Source organism: Natrix helvetica (assembly GCF_964273705.1).
Source record: "Natrix helvetica genome assembly, chromosome: 5".
NCBI classification, from domain to species: domain Eukaryota; kingdom Metazoa; phylum Chordata; class Lepidosauria; order Squamata; family Natricidae; genus Natrix; species Natrix helvetica.
The window spans coordinates 145,010,121-145,031,494 of NC_138551.1; the positions used below are offsets into that span (position 1 = coordinate 145,010,121).

The 21,374-nt window shown below is 49.6% G+C and overlaps 1 protein-coding gene across 3 annotated transcripts in view; it reads right to left on the minus strand.

Annotated features, from left to right (window-relative positions):
- Window positions 1–2,032: 2,032 nt before the first annotated feature.
- LOC309393276 (anoctamin-7-like) overlaps window positions 2,033–21,374 on the minus strand; it is a 31,135-nt gene continuing 11,793 nt past the window's right edge. The window contains exons 9-23 of one of the 3 annotated variants that reach the window (XM_081955270.1): window positions 20,393–20,483; window positions 18,552–18,648; window positions 16,851–16,994; window positions 16,575–16,712; window positions 14,904–15,002; window positions 13,978–14,080; window positions 13,292–13,403; window positions 12,014–12,068; window positions 10,721–10,818; window positions 10,449–10,585; window positions 8,029–8,234; window positions 7,702–7,844; window positions 7,519–7,609; window positions 5,201–5,366; window positions 2,033–2,724 (exon numbers count right to left, since the gene is read on the minus strand). In XM_081955270.1, the coding sequence (XP_081811396.1) occupies window positions 2,693–2,724; window positions 5,201–5,366; window positions 7,519–7,609; window positions 7,702–7,844; window positions 8,029–8,234; window positions 10,449–10,585; window positions 10,721–10,818; window positions 12,014–12,068; window positions 13,292–13,403; window positions 13,978–14,080; window positions 14,904–15,002; window positions 16,575–16,712; window positions 16,851–16,994; window positions 18,552–18,648; window positions 20,393–20,483 (1,712 nt within the window). In that variant the 3' untranslated portion in view covers window positions 2,033–2,692. Of the gene's footprint in view, window positions 2,725–5,200; window positions 5,367–7,518; window positions 7,610–7,701; window positions 7,845–8,028; window positions 8,235–10,448; window positions 10,586–10,720; window positions 10,819–12,013; window positions 12,072–13,291; window positions 13,404–13,977; window positions 14,081–14,903; window positions 15,003–16,574; window positions 16,713–16,850; window positions 16,995–18,551; window positions 18,649–20,392; window positions 20,484–21,374 lie in introns of all 3 variants that reach the window. The other 2 variants (XM_081955271.1, XM_081955269.1) reach the window with 2 other exon arrangements.

Consider the following 21,374-nt stretch of genomic DNA (forward strand, 5'->3'; position numbering starts at 1 on the left):
CTTTAGGGAGTGGGAGAAAGTGGGAGAACTGGAGAGAGAGGAGGGAGTAGAGAGGGTGGGAGTAGGAGAGAAAGAGACGGAGTGAGGGAGAGGGATAGAGAGAAATTTCAGTTCACTTCCCTCAGGGGGAGAAGATCCAGTGTTGCTTATTGACTTAAAATAAATAGGGGTGACGAAATGGTCGCCCTTCTAGGATTAGAAAATATAGAATGCCTTTGGTGTGAAACATCTTTTATGCCCCCCCTCCCCTCAGGGGGCAAGAGATCTGCAGTCTCATACTCTCTTAACAGATTAACAGAGTTGGAAGGGACCTTGTAGGTCATCTAGTCCAACCCCAGACCCAAGCAGGGGACCCTACACCATTTCTGGCAGAAGGCAGTCCAGTCTCTTCTTGAAAGCTTTAGGCCAGATTTTACAGGTTAACAGAGTTGGAAGGGACTTTGCAGGTCATCTGGTCCAACTGCCCCCCCCCCGGCCAAGCAGGAGACCCTACACCATTTCTGACAAATGAGAGTCCAGTCTCTTCTTGAAAGTGTCCCGGGATGAAGCTCCCACAACTTCCCCGAGCTTGGGGAAGGCGAAAACGCACCCCCTCCCCGCCATGGTGCAGGAGGCCAACTAGGCCATGCCCACCAAAGCAATGACGTGCGGTGAGGTTTATGGCTGGTGAGGCAGTGACCCAGTGGTGGGTTTCAAAGTTTTTTAGACTTGTGGACTTCAACTCCCAGAATTCCACAGCCAGGCATGCTCAGTTCCGATTTAAAGTGACAGCATTTGTTTTTCTCCTTTGTGAAAGAAGATTCCTTCTTTCTTTTTCTTTTTCTTTTTCTTCTCCCTTCCCCTCCTTCCTCCCTCTCTCCCTCCCTCCTCTCTCTCTCTCTCTCTCTCTCTCTCTCTCTCTCTCTCTCTCACACACACACACACACACAAGTTGGATTGGACTACACACACTTTCCCCCAGCCCCGGAAGGATCCAGCCCAGCTTCACTGATTACAGGTTTGAAAAGGCAACGTGGCTCTGCCTGCAATCAAACTACACTTTGAAGTTTCAAGTTTGAATTCCTCCCCCTCCCTCCAACCCACACGTACCTTTTCCAGCTGTTTCAGAGTGGATTTCAACTTTGCTCTTGCCTCGGGTCCTCTGAAGAAGCCCCGTCCAAACGAGCACCCTCTACTATGAGGCAGGAGAACTGCTTGCCTCACCTACGTCAGGAATTTTTGAACCCCACCTCTGACCCAAGTCGGCCCCTCTCTCAGCCGCTCAGGGAGACAAGAAATCCAGATCATTCCAGTCTTTATTAAATCCCTGGGCGATACAAGCTGTATAGGAGCAACTCTGGATAATCGTGGCAGTCAGAAAGATAGGATTAGGACTGAAACCGTGATCGTGCTAGAAGAATGTGGGGTTTCACTCCCCCGAGCCATCAGCAACAGCTCTGGGACAAGGGGAGGTAGGGAAGCACCACAACTCCCACAGTCCACAGCCTCTCCCCCCGCCCCCCCATGTCCATCGCCTTCCACAAGGATTTCTGATGATTTGATTGAAGTTTCATTTGGGGGGACTCAAATGTTTGACTGTTTCCCTGCACCCCCCGCTCCAGGCGAGCCTAGGTATTGATGGGAAGGGGTGAGATGCTGATGCAGGTTGAAACCTGCAGGGGCTGAGAAGAAGCCGCTGGCAACAGGAGCCAAGGCTGTGGGGAATCGGAGCGGAGGCTGAGTGGCTTGGCCCCAGAAGTGGTCTCCGAAGCCCCTTGCCTGGGAAGCTGAGAGAGAGGGGGAGGGAGGAAATGGAGAGAGAATTGGAGAGAGAAGGAGGGAGTGGAGAGAGAGACAAGGAGAGAGAGGGAGAGGGAGATGGAGATGGAGAGACAGGGAGGGAGTGGAGAAGGAGTGGGTGGGAGTGGGAGAGAGAGTAGGAGAGGGAAAGAGTGGAGAGGGTGGGAGAGAGAGGGAGTGGGAGAGAGAGAGGGAGTGAGGGAGTGGAGAGGGTGGGAGTGGGAGAGAGAGGCAAGGAGAGAGAGGGAGAGAGATGGAAATGGAGAGACAAGAAGGGAGGGAGTGGAGAGGGAGTGGGAGAGAGAGTAGGAGAGGGAAAGAGTGGAGAGGGTGGGAGAGAGGGAGTGGGAGAGAGGGAGTGAGGGAGAGAGATGGGGAGAGAGGGAGGGAGGGAGTGGAGAGGGTGGGAGTGGGAGAGAAAGAGAGAGGGAGAAATGGAGAGAGGGAGGGAGTGGAGAGGGTGGGAGAGAGAGAGGGAGTGAGGGAGAGAGGTGGAGAGATGGAGACAAGGAGGGAATGGAGAGGGAGGGAGTGGGAGAAAGTGGGAGAACTGGAGAGAGAGGAGGGAGTAGAGAGGGTGGGAGTAGGAGAGAAAGAGACGGAGTGAGGGAGAGGGATAGAGAGAAATGGAGAGAGGGAGAGAGACAGGGAGGGAGTGGAGAGGGAGGGAGAGAGAGGGGGAAAGAGTGGAAAAGGAGGGAGAGGGAGAGAGAGAGAGAGATGGAGAGAGAGAGAATCTCAGGGTAACACAGAAAAAAGTCCAATCTTCTGGGAGAGTCTTCCAAATATTGCGGCAAGTAAGAGCCTCCTTCCCGTCCCCACTGGCATTCTTCATGCTGTCGAGAGGAGATGCTTCCTGATCAAAAAACGACAGAGATGCCCCGGTGCCCAGGCTTCGACCTTGCCAGTATTGTTAATTCACACTGCTGGATAAAAGGCTGCTTGCTGCACAAAAAAGGAAGTAGAAATAAAACAGAAGCGCCCACTTAGAGCAAGACAGCAAAAGCTTGCTCCGGTTTTTCAAAATCTCGACACCGCTCTGGCAGTGGTGAAATTCATTTTTTTTAACTACCGGTTCTGTGGGCGTGGCTTGGTGGGCGTGGTGTGGCTTGGTGGGCGTGGTTTGGTGGCGTGGCTTGGTGGGCGTGGCTTGGTGGGCGTGGCTTGGTGGGCGTGGCTTGGTGGGCAGGGGAAATACTGCAAAATCCCCATTCCCTTCCCACGCTGGGGCCAGACAGAGGCGGCATTTGCCGGTTCTGCGAACTACTCAAACTTTCCGCTACCGGTTCTCCAGAACCTGTCAGAACCTGCTGATTTTCACCCCTGCGCTCTGGAAAAGTGCTTCAGGGAGGCTTGCAGCGAGGGCCTGAAAGGGCAGCTCTAACAAAAGCAGTAATTTCAGTTGCGTATTTAAGGGGAAAAGCGGCTTATTTGAGCCGATTAGTAGTAAAAGTGGTTGGGTGCGGGTCACATCAGCTGCCAAAGGAAGCTCTCTCTCTCTCTCTCTCTGTGGCTTCTAAACTTGTTTTCTGTTCTGTTATCTAGACCAGCGGTCACCAACGAGTGGTCCGTGGATCTCTGGTGGTCCGCAAGGAAATTTTTTGGTCCGCGGGAAAATCTTGGCCAGATACGCCCCGCCAAAGCAATTACTCCTGCTCGCTGACGGAATGGGATCCTTCAGGCACTTAGCGTGGCTGCCTGTTTAGTAGCTCCAGCCCTTCCCTCCCTCCCTGGGAGTCTCGGTGCTTCAGTGAGCAGTGCATGAAATTTCAGCTGAGCTCCTCAAAAGACAGAGTTTGCAGGGGACCGATCTAGCACTAGGACTGGCTACCAGACAAACATTCATTCTTGACTTGATTTATAGGATTAATTCAGCCTACGCAAGAACACATAATGTTCCAAGGGAAGTTCATGTTAAATTTCTTAGAAAAACCACAAGAGATGATGTTCTAGGAGCTCAAAGGGGAGGACCATTAAAATATAAGGATAAAGAAATAACCATTCTTAAGCAGATCCCAAAGAAAGTAAGAGATAAGAGAAGGAAATATACCTTCTTAGCAAAAAAAAAAAAATATAATAATGGGATTTGGTTCAGGTGGCTGTTACCAGAAGGTATGTTGATTTTTTGGGAGGGCAGTCGAATTAGAATTAACACAGTTGCGGAAGCAGAGGCTTTCGTGAAAAAAACATACTGCTCTATTAGGTGATGTAGGGGATCCTACATAAGATACAAAGCAGGGAGGAGCTGAGGCTCTGCCAGCGGACGGGGGGGAAGAGGAGACAACAAGAAGACTCAGATCACAAAAGTGTATTTTCAAGGAAGTGACAAAAGTAAAATGATTGAAACATACTGGTGATTTGGTGCTAAACTTAAAACTGCTAATATCTATGTAAATGTTAATCGTTTTTTATTTTTCCTTTTTGTAAAAGTTGCAAGACCCGGGGGGGGGGCTCCTCCTCCCCCTGCATGATATAGCTGTCAAAATGTTTCATAACCTCTTAACCTTTTTCCCTTGTAAATTTTTTTAAAACCAATAAAAAATTTAAGAACAGACAAACATTCATTCTTGGCCATATTTTAGAGTCCTAGATGCAATGGACATCAAACCTAGGGTTGACCCTAGACGCTTCTCTCCGCTAACAGGTGGCCAAGCTAAGTGCCTGAAGGACCCCGTCCTGTCACTAATTCATATTAGGGTTTTAAAATTACGAATTTAGTGGTCCCTGAAAAGTTGGTGACCCCTGATCTAGACAGCCTCAGGGCTGCATCCTCAGGCAAACGAGCCTCAGAGGAGAGAAATCCAGTTTTTTCCTCTACTGGATGGTGGTTCCTGATGTGGGTTCCTAACGGTTCGGACGAGTAGCTAGTAACTCGGCCTGTCACACCGCACCCCTGAGCGAACCAGCAGTAGCAGCGGCTGGAACCCACCCCTGGGTGGTTTCATATTCAATACCTCCCGTGGAAAGAAAGACCCTCTCCCTCCCCCATGCTTGCAATTCTGAAGCTGAGTCACCTTTGCGGCCGAGAAGGCCTCACTGCAGGGCCACTCTCTGACAATCTTGCCCTAACAGAAGCACAAATGGCACAAGTGTCACACTACAGACGGCACCACGACACAGAGGGTGATCACACCACACTACAGTAGCTCAACTTGCAGCGAGTGGTGAAGAGGGAGGCACAGATCCCTAGTGATTTTTGAGGGACGGGGTGGGCTAAAAGTCTGCCTGAGTTTCTCGGCTGGAAATCTGAATTTGCCACACGGCCCCTCGTTAAACGTGGAAGCCCAAGCGGAGCTGGTTCTGGGGAAGGGTCCATCCCTCTCCCTCTTCTGAACCCTTCTCTTGGCACTGGAGCAATACACACAGACACACACACGAATACAGACGTGCTTTGTGCTTTGTGCAGCACTCGTGGACTGACCTGGGGTGGGAGAAGAGTCGTCACTCACCGTCGTCAACAATGCTTCCTGGTTGTCAGCCAGAGCCTGCTTGGCTAAGTAACGCTCCCTCTTGATCTTGACTTCCAAGGATTCGGGGATGTCTGGCACCAGCCAATCAATCAGGCGCAAGCAGAAGAAGACAACATGCTGGAAAGAGACGGAGGGAGGAGGAGGGCCCAAGGGAACCGCCCATCCCAGAATTATAGCAATATCGCTTGGACTTATATACCACTTCACAGTGCTTTACAGCTCTCTCTAAGCGGTTTACAGAGTCAGCCTCTTGCTCCCAACAATCTTGGGTCCTCATTTTACCCACCTCGGAAGGACGAAAGGCTGAGTCAACCTTGAGCCTGGTGAGATTCGAACTGCCAAATTCCAGGCAGCCGGCAGTCAGCAGAAGGAGCCTGCAGTACTGCACTCTAACCACTGCGCCACCGTGGCTTATTATCAGCCCTTATGACCACCTAAGCCAATGCCACACACTCTCTCTCTCTCTCTTTTGGAAATGAAATTTTGACAGCAAGAAAAGGGCTGCCCAAAAAGTCTTTCAGGAGCTTTTCTGTTCCTAAATCAGCTTTGGGGTATCTTAGCCACGGTGTTGTTGTTTTTGTTTTTCATGAAGAGCAGATATTCGATATTTACCCAGATTGGCAGGCCTGACATTTGAATACGACCTCGCCTTGGCAAATGCAGCTAAGGTCCAGCAAATTTCAACTCTATTCGGCTTTGAAACGGAGATGAGCACCGCCCCCTAGAGTCGGGAACGACTAGCACATATGTGCGAGGGGGAACCTTTACCTTAAGCCGGGCTGAAATCTTTTGCTGAACTGTCATTCAGAAACTTCAGACGATACATTTGGAATAATAGTGAAAATCCCCAGTCAACGAAGTAAATAGTAATGAAATCTACATTAAACAGATTATTGTATTCAATTCAGGCATTTTTTTTTAAAAATGAGCAGAAGGTTTGAACCAAAGGATATGGTGAGGCTATCCTTGGGAAATAATGTGCTATAACTGGAATATATTGTGAACCTCACTTATTATAGAATATAGGAACTGACACGAAATTCCAGGATCAAACAGAAAAGGTTTATTGTGCAAGATTCAGTCGCAAAGTAAGCACAGACTGAATCCCGAAGGATTCATTTGCAAAACTATTATAGATCTGACAGGCTCCCCCCCCCCCACACCCCACAAGCCCTCCCTTTTTCCTTCTCTCAAAGCTAAAATAAAATGTGGCTTTTCTAGTAAGTCACAGGTACTTGCAAAACTATCTAAGTTTCCTGTCTTCAATTCTGCGGTTTGGCTAGGTGTGATTTAAGCTTCCTCTTGCAAACCCTTAATCTCCTCACTAAAGTTTTCCTCTTACAGAACTCTTAACATGCTCCATTATAAAGACAGTTACATATATTTAAGATTCCTATTATACCATATTATTCCATTCCATCTTACACTGAAGGATTAACTTTTTGGAATTCCCGCTTTCCTTTGACTTGAGCCAGGCCTTGTTTGCTCCCAATAGGCCACAGCTGCTGAATCCCACATACAGTATTTTCCTGAAAATATGAACTAGACTCACTTTTTTTGGGGCACCGAAATACTAGGGCTTATTTTTTGGGATCTCTTATTTCTTTTGAGTGCCACCACAGCGAGAAGGGGGTGGAGCTGCCCCACATGCCCCACACCAGCTTACATCAGTCGTGCCATCCACCCCTTGACAGCTGCCTTGCGTTGCGGTGGCGTCCCATTTCTTCTGGCACCAGCACGGCATGCAGGAAGCCGAGCAATGCAAGCCAGACCATCCATGCACTTACAACTGCCTCGTGGCCGTGGGACCAGGGCCTTATTCGGCCTCCTGCGGTGGTGCCGCGCCAGTGCTGGAAGAAGTGGGCGAGGCAAGGCAGTTGTCAGGGCGTGGGTGGGCTGGCTGTGGGAGCCCTGACGTAAGCAGGTGTGCATGTGGAGCAGCTCCATCCCTCCCTCCCTTTGTGTCCACGAGCAACCAGATAGAATGGATGGCCAGGCGACTACGCAAGCGCTGAAGTACCGTCTTTTTCAGACTATAAGACGCACTGGTGTATAAGACGCACCAACATTTCCACCCTCTTTTAGGGGGGGGAGGTGCGTCTTATACTCCCAAAAATATGGTAAGGCTTATTTTGGGGGTTAGGGCTTATATTGGGTGCATGTGAAGAAAGCATGCTAGGTCTTCTTTTTTGGGATAGGTCCTATTTTCAGGGACTCACCATCGTAATTCTCCGTGCAAATTCTGTTCATAAAAAGGCCTGGGACTCACCTCAAAGGCGATGATGAAGCCCAGGCGGATGGCCAGAAGTTTCCAATAGAAGAGGGTGTAGTTGCCGTGAGCATCGCGGAAGGCTTTGTACCTGTGAATGGGCCACGGTAGGTCAGCATCGCGGGGTAGGGGGTGGGGGGAGTCCTAACCGTGATTGCTGTGCGATGGAGACCCTCCACTCACCTGCACATGGTATGGTTGCTGTGCATGTAAGAGGGTGGGGAGTAAGCCAGGGTGAAGTTGACGTAGCCGTGGAGGTGGCTGTCATATTCGTATTGGTAGAGGAGCCGTGGCAGGAAGTCCGAGGTGAAGGCGATGAGAAAGGCCTGGGGGCAAACAGGCAAGAGTGACCATCATCGGGAGGGGGGGAGTTTTTCTCTTGTTTAACTCTTAGCTCCAGAGAAGGTGCGGACCTCCACATCTCCCCCCGCCCCGCAGGAAAAGGGATCTTGGAAGCCACCCGTCAGTGGGGAATGGCTTGAGGATCTCCGCCGCTTCTTCCAGACTCACATTGACAATGACGGAGATTTGTGCCAAGACCTCAAGGAGGAAGAACCAAACACTGATGTCCTGGGCACGCTCGGCGACTGGTCGGCGGTACTCGCAGACAAATTTCTGAGCATCCAGACGGATTTCGACCCAATTATTGAGCAGGGCGAAGAGAGGGGCCAGCGGGAAAGCAGCCACAAAAATGGTGATGAAGCCAAACTGGAGCACTAAGAAAGAAGAGGCCCATGTTCAGTGTCAGTATTTTACAGAATCCTGTTGTGGCCAGTCAGCTGCTGGCCCCTACAGCAACCGAATCAGAGGAGGAGGAAGTGTGGGAATCAGGGTCAGCATCAGGGCAACTGAGAGCTCTGAAGGGGAAGAGGGAATGGAGCTGTCAGAGAGAGAGAGAGAGAGAGAAAGACAGGTGGAGCCTGGGCCATCCATCAACCCTCCGATGGAGAGTCAACAGTCCCCAGGTCTGGAGGTGGCTGATGAGGAAGAGGAGGAACAGCTGGGTCCAGTTCCTGACACACAGATGTGCAGAAGGTGTGAAGTTTACAAGAGTTGGCCTAATTAAGTTGCGAGCCCCAAGACAAAGTTCAAAAAAACCCCATTCGTTTATTAGGACTAACATCTTGGCACGGACTTCTGTGTAGCCGAAACTAAATCCCACTTAATGGCATATGAACTTTACCCCTGTGCCCCCTCCCCTCTGGCCTAGGTCATCAATCACATTCTCCAACAGGACGTTATGGCAGGGTTCTGGACATGCGCATTCACATCCCAGTACAGAAATATGAGACTTTTACTCTGGCCAAAAGTATACAGGGCATTCCCCCCCCCCCCACTTCTCAAGTTGATAGTAGTCATGCAAACGCTTTAGGCGTTGACATCAGGCAGAGGAGAGGAGAGGAGTGGAAATCTGTGGGCCGGTCCTTGGGACGGAAGAGCCACTGCTGCTAGCGAAGCCCCACCCTAGCTCTGGGGATAAAAGGCAGAGGAGAGGAGAGCAGTGGAAATCTATGGGCTGGTCCTTGGAACGGAAGAGCCACCGCTGCTAGTGAAGCCCCACCCTAGCCCTGGGGATAAAAGGCAGGCGGGTGGGGGGTGGGATGAATAGATATGGCAGACAACTATTTATCACCCAGCCAGACAGACTTGTTCAACTGCAGTGAGAGAGAAACTTTTTGCCGGATCTGCCGGCGCTCCTAATAAAGGAATCATTGCTTCAAATACAGAGGGTTTGTCGCATCTGGGGAGCTGGGTCAGAACGAATCCTAAACAATCCTCGGAATGACTGGAGGAGCAAGGCTTGTGCCTCTTAAGACCGACACGACGTTCCTTTGCGTGGCTCTTCCTCCCTTACCTCTGCATGTCATTCTAAGGCTGTTTGGATGACCAAACTTTCAGGGTAAAGGAGAACTGGAGGAATTCAGTTATCCTAAACATCTTACGTTTAATTGAAGTGGGAGCATCCAATATACCATATTTTTGGGAGTATAAGATGCACTTCCTCCCCCAAAAAGAGGGTGAAAACTTGAATGCATCTTATACACTGAGTGTAGCCCCGCCCACCCACCATCCCCCACCCTTCGGCCTCTGCCTCCCAGCCATTTATTTCCTTGCAGCAAAAGAGGGAAATGGGGCTCTCAGAAGCAGCAATAGGCTATGGCAATCCCTGCAGCCTGAAACAGCTGATCGTTGGGGAGGCCCTGCTGAAACTGAAAGTGAAATGGGAGGCAAATTGCTGGGAGGCAGAGGCAGATTTACTTTTTTCTTGTGCTAATCAGGCTAAACTGGAACAGGCTGTTTGCTGTTTGCTGCAAGGAGGTAAGTCAATCACTATAAATGCCTATAGAATGTTCAAATCATTACTTATTCTTTAAAGACTGCTTTATTCTTGTTCTGGACATCTTAACAAAACGAAGAAGCTTTTTAAAATAAAAGCTTGATCTGAAGAGGCCCAGTGCTATTGTGTCTTCTTTTAAATAGCAGAGAAGAACATATACTTCCAGAAAGCCACTTTCAATTTTAACAGCATCTGTACAAGTATAGTCTGAAATGTAACACCACAAACAGTGTACATCGTCTGTTTGCTGTTTGCTGCAAGGAGGCAAATTGCTGGGAAGCAAAGGCAGATTCCCTTCCCCCTTGTTTTCTTCCCCAAAAGCTAGGTGCTAGGTCTTATATTTCAGAGCGTCTTATACTCTGAAAAATACGGTAATTGAGACTTTAGAGTTACGTTTTGGAAGTTGGGAGGATGGACAAGTCTGCCGCCCGCCACTGAATCAATGTAGCTCTTGATCTTTGGAGAGCCATTTGTAGAAAAGATCTCCAAGTCTCACTGGACCAAGGGATGGGCTGAATCTAGGACCCCATCCCGCAAACTCCTTTTGCTCCTCTGTGTTCCAAAGGAGCTGAATCCTCTTTTTGCCACTCACCCATCTCCAGGTACTCTTCGAAGAGGCCTTCACATTCAATTAGTTCGTAGTCTTCCTCCCACCGTTTGGATTCCTGGCAGATCTGCCCCCCTCGTACCTTGGCCAGCTTCCTTTTCTGGTGCCAAGCCTTCAGCTTGCTGCAGGAAAAAAACAGGAAACGGGTCGCTTCGGTCTGGTTGTCCCCTCGGGTCGGGAAATGCCCCTCAATTCCTGGCACTCCTTTCACCAAACCGTCTCGTTTTTCTCCGCCGTTTCCCAAGAAGGCAACTCACGGAACGAAGAATTCCTGGACGTTGCTGGCGATCTGCTTCCCAACCATGATGATGAACAGCTGCTGGGCCAATTCGATGAGACATCCGCCGGGACCGCACTGCAGGGGGGAGTAGGGGACATAGATGTATCGCTCTACATTGAGGACAACCATTACTAGAGCCTCAAGGTGGCCTAGGAAACTCCAGGCGCTGGTTTACAAGCTGTAAACTTTGGGCCATGAGGAGCAATAAGATAGGAATCTTAAAAAGATTTGTTTAAGACACGAGTCTTAAAAAGACACTTGCTGCTCACTTGCTGTCCTGTTGTAGTTGTAAATTGCTCCAACACTAATACAATAATACAATAGCAGAGTTGGAAGGGACCTTGGAGGTCTTCTAGTCCAACCCCCTGCCTAGGCAGGAAACCCTATACGGTTTCAGACAAATGGCTATCCAACATCTTCTTAAAGACTTCCAGTGTTGGGGCATTCACAACTTCTGGAGGCAACTTCTGTTCCACTGATTAATTGTTCTAACTGTCAGGAAGTTTCTCCTCAGTTCTAAGTTGCTTCTCTCCTTGATTAGTTTCCACCCATTGCTTCTTGTTCTGCCCTCAGGTGCCTTGGAGAATAGCTTGACTCCCTCTTCTTTGGGGCAACCCCTGAGATATCGGAAGACTGCTATCGTGTCTCCTCCAGTCCTTCTTTTCATTAAACTAGACATAACCAGTTCCTGCAACCGTTCTTCATATGTTTTAGTCTCCAGTCCCCTAATCACTGGAAGTTTTAAAGAAGAGATTGGATAACCATGTGTCTGAAATGCTATAGGATTTCCTGATTAAGCAGGGGTTGGACTAGAAGACCACCAAGGTCCCTTCCCACTCTGTTATTCTGCTCTGTTCTGTTCTATTCTACTCTGCTCTACTCTAATGTGCTCTACTCTATTCCTCTACTCTGTTCTACTCTACTACTACTACTATGCTCTGCTCTGCTCTACTCTGCTCTGCTCTGCTCTGCTCTACTCTACTCCATTCCATTTTATTCTTTCTGTTCTGTTCCATTCTTTTCCATTCCATTCCATCCCATCCATTCCATTCCACTCTGTTGTTATTCTCCACGGCCTTGGTTAAATGGGCATAGCAAATTTCTCTCTGCAATATTGCATTCATCGACTGAACCCATTTGCTCAGCAGTGAAGGTGCAGCAAAGATATGCCTAGCGTGGAATGCAGTCTCTGCCCAATCCTTTTGGGAAGAGGTTGTCGGTGCCCAGAAGTGCCAGCGTGCACAAGGACTCACTACTGCATTGTACTTACATCTTCATTCCTCATGCCCAGGAGCTGTCCGTATTGACCAGGGTAGCCTACAAACCTGCTGGGAAAATTGGAAGGTATTGAAAAGAACGAAAAGTCATCTGAGGATGGGCAGGTCCAGCCCTGAAGATAGGAAGCCCAATTCTTGCTTGCTTGTTATGAACCCAACTCTGTGCCAGCACCGACGTTTGACAGGGAGAGATTCAAATTTGGCTCATAAGGTTGGAGGAAGACTTGAGAGGGAAGGCTGAGAAGACAGGGTGGGTTTCAGCTCAAGAGGAAGCCCCAGCTCAACCAGGAGGCGCCTCAAATCTGGATTGACATCTCCCTAGATTTGTGAGAAGGGGCCAGATTGCGCAAGGACCAGGGGTGAAATCTACTCACTGTTTACTATGTTTACTTACCTTTGCTACCCTGTTTCCCCGAAAGTAAGACCTCCCTGGATAATAAGCCCAATTGGGCTTTTGAGCGCACGCACTAAAATAATCCCTCCCCTGAAAATAAGCCCTCCCCGAAAATAGTGCAACACAGCAGCAGCCACGAGGTGACCACGCTCACCACCTCCTGCACCTCAAAAATAATAACACCCCCCAAAAAATAAGGCCAAGCGCTTATCATCGTAGAAACACGGTACCAGTTCGCAAATGTGAGCATGTGCATTCTCACTCTGCTCACACGCACCACCTCCATGCATGCACGGAATGTTCCGTGCATGCGCGGCACCTTCCGCACATGCGCAGAGTGTCAAAAATGGATGATGAAGTCTGAGCGGGTGGGTAGAGCCTGATACTGAATGCGCCGGCAAATGTAAGTAGAACAGCGGGGGGGGGGGGAGAATCCACTGTGCCACATGATTTAGATTAGCTAGAAAGCAGGAAATCCGACGATTCTAGCTAATATAAATCGTGTGTCATAGCTGATCGTTGGAAATACGTTGGAAACCAGTTCGCCTGAACCGGGTTATGCCCTTCAGACGGCAAGGAGGCCCAGCAGTGTTCATGCAGCTAATTAACCAGGTGCTGCATGAGCATCTGTATCAAGGGGTACTCATCTATTTAGATGATATCCTAATGTATGTATGTATGTATGTATGTATGTATGTATGTATGTATGTATGTATAATTTTACTACTGGTTCGGGTGAACCGGTAGCTTTTTTTTACTACCAGTTTGGGTAAATCGGTCCGAACCGGGAGCACATCACCCCTGGCAAGGACCCCCTCCGAGGAGCCTCCTTCCATTCCTGCCTCCAAGCGGAAACCTTTTCACCGCGTCCCCTTACCTGCCTTTGAAGAAAGCCACGTAGAAAGGCGACGAATAGAAGTTCACAAACTGGAAAATGAAAACTTTGAAGGTGAAGGCATCCTCGTGCTGCGTTTGAGTCCGGTGCATTTCTGCCAGGGGAAGCAAGAGAGGTGGATGGGGACGGTTGGATGCCAACGGAATCAGCCGGAGTCAGAGATGGGTTCCGGATCCCGTCACAACCGGTATACTGTGACGGGGCCAGGCATCCACCTCGGGCACGTGCGCTGCGCAAGCATGCACACACCATCGCCCTGTGACACTCCAGCTGCTCGGCGGAGGTTGTGCAGGCACCGTACGCTCTGTGTGTGTGTGTGTGTGTGTGTGTGTGTGTGTGTGTGTGTGTGTGCAAATGACCCAGTTGGCTTAACCCAATAGGCCAACGTTCTGGTACAGTGGCCGCTGCTCCCAGTTGCTACTGGTACGCCCATACCAGGGCATACCGCCCAGAACCCACCACTGGCCAGAGTTCTGATCGGTTCCTTTTCCAGCAAGAGGAAAGCCCGATAATCATCGGCAAAAGTTCAAATTCTGTGAAATGTTGGGGGGATTTTTTGCACAATTTCCCAAGTGATGTGAAAGAAGGTTTCTGAGTTTTATAAAAGCAAAACATCCTGGGCTAATTGACTACCTGTGGCGAAGAACTTCCACCGAACTTCCACTCACCCCATCTGGTAAGTTTCTCAGCCAAGGAAGTGTAGACCTGACTCATGAGAAGGATGAGCACCAAGTTCACCATGGAGCTGCTGATATTTGCAATGTTACCTGCCTGCAGGAAGAGAGGGAAAGAGGCCCCATTTCACCCCCTTTCTCTTCCCTCAACACCTCTCCTTCCCAGAGGATCAATCCTCAAAGACTTTTAAAGGTAAAGGTTCCCCTCGCACATATGTGCTAGTCCTTCCCAACTCTAGGGGGCGGTGTTCATCTCCGTTTCAAAGCCAAAGAGCCAGCGCTGTCTGAAGACCTCTCCGTGGTCATGTGACCGGCATGACTCAACGCCGAAGGCGCATGGAACGCTGTGACCTTCCCACTAAATGTGGTACCTATTTTTCTACTTGCATTTTTTAACGTGCTTTCGAACTGCTAGGTTGGCAGAAGCTGGGACAAGTCACGGGAGCTCACTCGGTTATGCGGCGCTAGGGATTCAAACTGCCAAACTGCTGACCTTCTGATCGACAAGCTCAGCGTCTTAGCCATTGAGCCACCGCATCCCAGAGAGCAATACAGATGTATAAATCAAAGAGCTGACCTTAAACGACACAGAGCCTGGAGGCTTTCAAGATAATCTTTACACAGAAAGTAATTTCAGATTACCATAATTTATGTCCACCAACCAGAAGGCTGGAAGGCAGGTTAAAAGCCTCTCTTTGTATTACTGCTATTGTTGCCTTAGGGGCCTGGATCATTTAGAATCCAGCTCTGCCTTTATCCACACTTTTTCGCCCTGTGCAGATAGAAAGAGGAACTGCCCAAAATTCTGTTCTCTTGTGAGATCCTAAATTTGGAGAAAGGATATGGACGATCTCTGGGGATCCCCGAAGGAATCTTTGAGAGTGGAGGCATCGAAGCAGAGCCTAGAATGCAGCCCTCACCTGCGTCATCAGAACTCTGTTCCCAGTGTGGTACATTGCGGTGCTGACAATCCCACGGTACATGATCACTGACACCAAAAAGATCATCACCACACAGAGCTATGGAGGAAGAGGAGGAACCAAGAAACAAGAGAAGCATCAGGGATCATTTGGGACAGGGATCACACTCTCTCTTCACCCCACATCTTGATGGCAGTAGCCAGAGGTGGTATTCAGTCGGTTATGGCAAACCGGAAATTTTGAGTAGTTCCGAGAACCAGCAAATACCACCTCTGACTGGCCCCGCCCCCATCTATTTGCTGCCTTCTGAAGCTGGGTCTTCTTTGTTGTCCTCTACAGGACTACGGAGCTGGAAAGCAGGTTAGTGGGGTGGGAAGGGAATGGGGATTTTGCAGTATCCTTCCACTGGAGTGGGGAGGGAATGGGGATTCTGCAGTATCCTTCCCCTGGAGTGGGGAGGGAATGGAGATTTTGCAGTATCCTTCCCCTGGAGTGGGGAGGGAATGGAGATTTTGCAGTAACCTTCCCCTGGAGTGGGGAGGGAATGGAGATTTTGCAGGATCCTTCCCCTGGATTGGGAAGGGGATGGGGATTTTGCAGTATCCTTCCCCTGGAGTGGGGAGGGAATGGAGATTTTGCAGTATCCTTCCCCTGGAGTGGGAAGGGAATGGGGATTTTGCAGTATCCTTCCCCTGGATTGGGAAGGGGATGGGGATTTTGCAGTATCCTTCACCTGGAGTGGGGAGGGAATGGAGATTTTGCAATATCCTTCCCCTGGAGTGGGAGGGAATGGAGATTTTGCAGGATCCTTCCCCTGGAGTGGGAAGGGAATGGGGATTTTGCAGTATCCTTCCCCTGGAGTGGGAAGGGAATGGGAATTTTGCAGTATTCTTCCCCTGGAGTGGGGAGGGAATGGAGATTTTGCAGTATCCTTCCCCTGGAGTGGGGAGGGAATGGAGATTTTGCAGTATCCTTCCCCTGGAGTGGGAAGGGATTAGGGATTTTGCAGTATCCTTCCCCTGGAGTGGGGAGGGAATGGGGATTTTGCAGTATCCTTCCCCTGGAGTGGGAAGGGATTAGGGATTTTGCAGTATCCTTCCCCTGGAGTGGGAAGGGAATGGGGATTTTGCAGTATCCTTCCCCTGGAGTGGGAAGGGAATGGGGATTTTGCAGTATCCCTCCCCTGGAGTGGGGAGGGAATGGGGATTTTGCAATATCCTTCCCCTGGAGTGGGAAGGGAATGGGGATTTTGCAGTATCCTTCCCCTGGAGTGGGAAGGGAATGGAGATTTTGCAGTATACCTCCCCTGGAGTGGGGAGGGAATGGGGATTTTGCAGTATCCCTCCCCTGGAGTGGGAAGGGAATGGGGATTTTGCAGTATCCTTCCCCTGGAGTGGGGAGGGAATGGGGATTTTGCAGTATCCATCCCCTGGAGTGGGAAGGGAATGGGGATTTTGCAGTATCCTTCCCCTGGAGTGGGGAGGGAATGGGGATTTTGCAGTATCCATCCCCTGGAGTGGGAAGGGAATGGGGATTTTGCAGTATCCTTCCCCTGGAGTGGGAAGGGAATGGGGATTTTGCAGTATCCTTCCCCTGCCATGCTCATCAAGCCACGCCCATAGAACCGGTAGTAAAAAGTTTTGAATCACACCACTGGCAATAGCCCCTCACCATAATGACAATAGCCATGGACCCGGTCAGGATTCGTGATAGCCGGTCTTGCTTGGGGAAATGGGGCTCCTTCAATCCCGTGATGGGGTTCTGTTCCAGGCAAGGAGCCATGGCAGCAAACTCTGGGCGAGGACGTTCCTAGGAACAGGCGAGAGAGAGAGAGAGAGAGAGAGAGAGAGAGAGAGAGAGAGAGAACCGTAGAACCACGCCCATAGAACCGGTATTAAAAAATTGGAATCCCACCACTGGTCTGAAGAGTGGGAAAATAGCCCTTGCCTCTTCCTCTTGGAAGTCCATGCAGTCCCAGTGGTGAGCCAGAGTGGCGTTTCTCCTTTTCCAGTATTCCAGAAACGTCACGGCCCAGAAGGACATGAAGATGCTGAAGAAAACCGTCCCTGGATGGTCAAAGAGGTAACCAATCTGAAGAGATGGAGAAACAGAATTGGAGAAACACTCCCAGACTATGTTCTGACCTAGGCTTCCCCCAGAAAGCACGAAGCAGACTCCTGGCCCCGACAAAACCCCTTTTATTAAACGAATGGGAATTCCTCTCCTTCACATTCTGCAAAGTCCATGCCAACAGTCTTTCAAAGGAATATTTATGACTACAGACCTTATCTCTCTTGGAAAGCTGCCATGTCAATATTTTCCGAGGAAAGGAAAGGAAAGACTGGGCACAGAGTCTCTGAGATTCACGGACAGATCTTCACACTCCTGACGGACCGAACGAATTGTTTCCTGCAAAAGCCCACTCTCCTTTTGCTCCTCTTTTATTTCCTATGGGAGGAGCCAATCACCTTCCATCAGAGAGTCTACTCCCATGTCGACCCTTGTTCCTTAGCTGTTCCCTTCGTCTGGCCACTCTGCGCATGTGCACACTGGGAACAGGCTCCAGCTGTTCCTCTGCCTCACTGCTGTCTAGCTCCATACGAACCTGACCACTGCCAGATGGCCTCGGCCCCCTCTCTGCCTCTGATGCAGAGCCCTCGTCCGAGTCTTCCCCAGCCTCCAGGACTGGCCCTTGTTCCTCCCCAACCTCCTCACAGACCACAACAGACTAGAGGATTTGATTTGCAAGTGGCTACCTCCCCTCGTTTCCATTCCTGAGGGACGAGCCAACGAAGCCTAGGAGGGATCTATCATGCTTTTCACCACAGACCCGGGATTCACCAAAAAGGCATCTAATTCCAAAGTCAAAAAATAAGAGCGACTTTGGATACTGGAAGGGGTTTTCCCTCTTGTTCTTGCTATCCTTAAAGAAAATCTCCCCCCTAACGGTTGAGGTGACAAGGAAGCCCTGTTCCCGCTCAGCTACGCACCACGATGGTGCAGTCGTTAGAGTGCAGTGCTGCAGGTTCCCTCTGCTGCCTCATGCCTGCCTGCAATTTGGCAGTTCGAATCTCACCAGGCTCAAGGTTGACTCAGCCTTCCGTCCTTCCGAGGTGGGTAAAATGGGGATCCAGATTGTTGGGGGCAACTCTGTAAAGCGCTTAGAGAGGGCTGTAAAGTACTGTAAAGCGGTATATAAGTCTATTGCTATCTTCCTTCCGTCCCTCCCAGTGGTTAGGATGCAGTATTGCAGGCTAACTTTGCCCAATACCAACAGCTTGATCCTGACTGGCTGCAGGTTGACTCAGCCTTCCATCCTTCCGAGGTCAGTAAAATGAGGACTGAGATATCTAAGTCTAAGTGCTATTGCTATCTTCCTTCTTTTCTTCCTTCCTTCTTCCCAGTGGTTAGAATGCGGTATTGCAAGCTAATTCTGCCCACTGCCAACAGTTCGATCCCGACAGGCTCAAGGTTGACTCATGCTTCCATCTTTCCGCGGTGGGTCAAATGAGGACCCAGACTGTTGGGGGCAAGAGGCTGACTCTGTAAAACCACTTAGAGAGGGCTGTAAAAGCCCTGTGAAGCGGTATATAAGTGCTATTGCTATGCCCCGCCCCCCTGCCCAGAAGGTGAGGGAATCCCCCTTGCCTTTGCCATGGGGCAGATCTCGGAGATGTTCCAGTTGCCACAGGTATCACACAGAGGGCACATGAGGAATTCCCCGCCACTGTTGCAGATCTCTTTCCTGGAAAAGGAGTGGAAAAGAGAAGAGGTGTCACTCCCGCATCTCTCCTATCCAACCTTCGTGAGCTGACAGCCTGACATTAGCAGTGGGGTTTTTTGTGGGGGGAGGAGGGAAAGATTGGAAAGCAGGAAGAAGGGGTTGGGGGGGGGGGAATGGAATCCCAGCTGAACCAGATGAATTGTGAGAAGCTTCAGCCAGCCAAGGACAGTATACAGAGCTGGGAACCAAGAACCTGTTTGCTATACGAGATACAAGCACCTAAATTGACATTTAGAGATAATGGGGATGGCCAAGGGAGGGAAGGGAGAAGAAAAATTACCGTATTTTCCAGAGTATAAGATGCACCGGAGTATAAGACGCACCAAGATTTTGAAGAGGTAAATTAAAAAAAAAAAAATTGCACTCTGCAGGCATCCCAAACACTCTGCAAGCCTCATTTTTTGAAAGTTCGAGCCTGCAAGGTGCTCCTGGGGGCTGGGGGGGGCGGCAAAAATGAGCAAAAAAGGCCTGTTTTCCCCTCATTTTTGCCCTCCCCAGCCCCCAGGAGTACTTTGCAGGCATCCCAAACCTTCTGCACATCCATTTTTGCAAAAGGGGGTAGGGTTTTGGGAGGCCAAAAATGCTGTATTCAGAGTATAAGACGCACCCAGATTTTCACCCTCTTTTTGGGGGGGGGAGAAGGTGCGTCTTATACTCCGAAAAATACGGTGCTTTGCATTGTTTGCACAGGAAGACCTCAGTAAATTCTCAGTAGATTCCCCTTGCACATATGTGCTAGTTGGTCCCGACTCTAGAGGGCGGTGCTCATCTCCATTTCAAAGCTAAAGAGTCAGCGCTGTCTGAAGTCAGTTAGACAGTGGAGGGAGAGCTTTGGCATTGGGCCATGATTTCTCTTCTAAGTGTGCTATTCCACTCCTACCTCAAGGGCAGAGATCCCCCCTGGGCAGGATGAGAGGACTGTGGCATGCATAAGGGCAGGCTTGAGGGAGGGGCCTATTTCTCTTAGGAAGAGCCTCATCCAGTGAACAAAATGTTGCTCTCTACATTCGGTAAATAAGTGCTCATTTTGGTAAAGGAAGTAAACAACTTGCCAGGCCTGCAGCCATCTTTTCTGTTTCCAGGGCAACCCCATAGGCCAGATCTAAGCACCCCGTGGGCCGGATTCGGCCCCTGGGCCTTGAATTTGACACCCCTGGTCTACAGGCACCAGGACCCTCTCTCTTTCGCTCCTGATGCAAATCTGGGAGCCAGAACTCTTCACCCAGGCCTGCCACACTTTCTATTATTCTTCTATGCATTTTCTATTGTGGGAAAATGGGGGGTGGGGATTGTCTGGGGTTAGACGCTATGTAGCCATAACAAAATTCTTTCTAGAAAGCCAAGGTCATCCTTTGTCTCTGCACCTCTGCACCTGTCCGGAACGGGGTGGGTGGAACTGCCAGTATGGCAGTGGGAGATTGGACCATGTGTTGGACTTGTGGGTGTGGGGGGCAAGATCGTGAACTTTCAACTGGGTAGGGGAAACCGGGAAGCTTTCATGTTTGGGTTTTCCCAGATGTGCCAACATGGCTCTCTTAATAAATTGGAACTTTTAGCAAGACTTTGCCTTGGACTCTGATTTACTTTTGGATGCTGCTTGGAGCCCTGACATAACTCACAGGAGAAAGGCTGTGACTCTTGGATGTCCCCTCCAGGCAGCCATGTCTCTCTCCCCCCCCTCCCACCAGTGTCCTTCCACACTTACGCCGGCACATTCATGTCCATGGTGAAGAGGCCGGCAAGGAACACAAAGCTGCCAATGGCTGCGGCTGGGATCAGCCAGGCTGTATAGAAGCCTGCAAAGAAGACAGTGAGATCAGGAAGAGCCTCCCCTCCAGCCCTTTCCCCCCACCTAGAGAATGCAATCTGTCAGAGAGGTTAAATCGTATAGCACAGGTACGGTTTTGTTCGGGCCAGGCTCAGATGGTTGAGATTGCAAGCTTGCCACTACGGTTCGCGCAGTATGTTTAATTTGCATTTGCATGAAACCGCTTCAGGTGTCTCACAGTAGATTAAGCCATAATTTAAACATGAGCAGAGATGACCCAATGCCACAGTGTGATCTGCATATGGACTAAAGAAAGGTTAAAACGAACCATGGGTCAATGAAATGTGAGCTGTGCCAATAGATCTGACTTTGCTAAGGGTCTGTGCAATAGAATAGAATGGAATGGAATAGAAAATATAGAATGGAATGGAATGGAATGGAATGGAATGGAATGGAATGGAATAGAATAGAATAGAATAGAATACAGAATAGAGTGGAGTGGAGAGGAGTGGAGTGGAGTGAAGTGGAATGGAATACAATACAATACAATACAGAGTAGAGTGGAGTGGAATGGAGTATAATACAATACAATAGAATACAGAGTAGATTAGAGTAGAGTGGAATGGAAGGGAATGGAAGGGAATACAATACAATACAGAGTAGAGTAGAGTAGAGTAGAGTGGAGTAGAGTGGAGTGGAGTGGAGTGGAGTGGAGTGGAGTGGAATGGAACATAATACAATAGAATAGAATACAGAGTAAAGTAGAGTAGAGTGGAATGGAATGGAATGGAAGGGAAGGGAATACAATACAATACAGAGTAGAGTAGAGTAGAGTAGAGTAGAGTGGAGTGGAGTGGAAAAGGAATGGAATACAATACAATACAAAGTGGAGTGGAGTGGGATGGAATGGAATGGACTA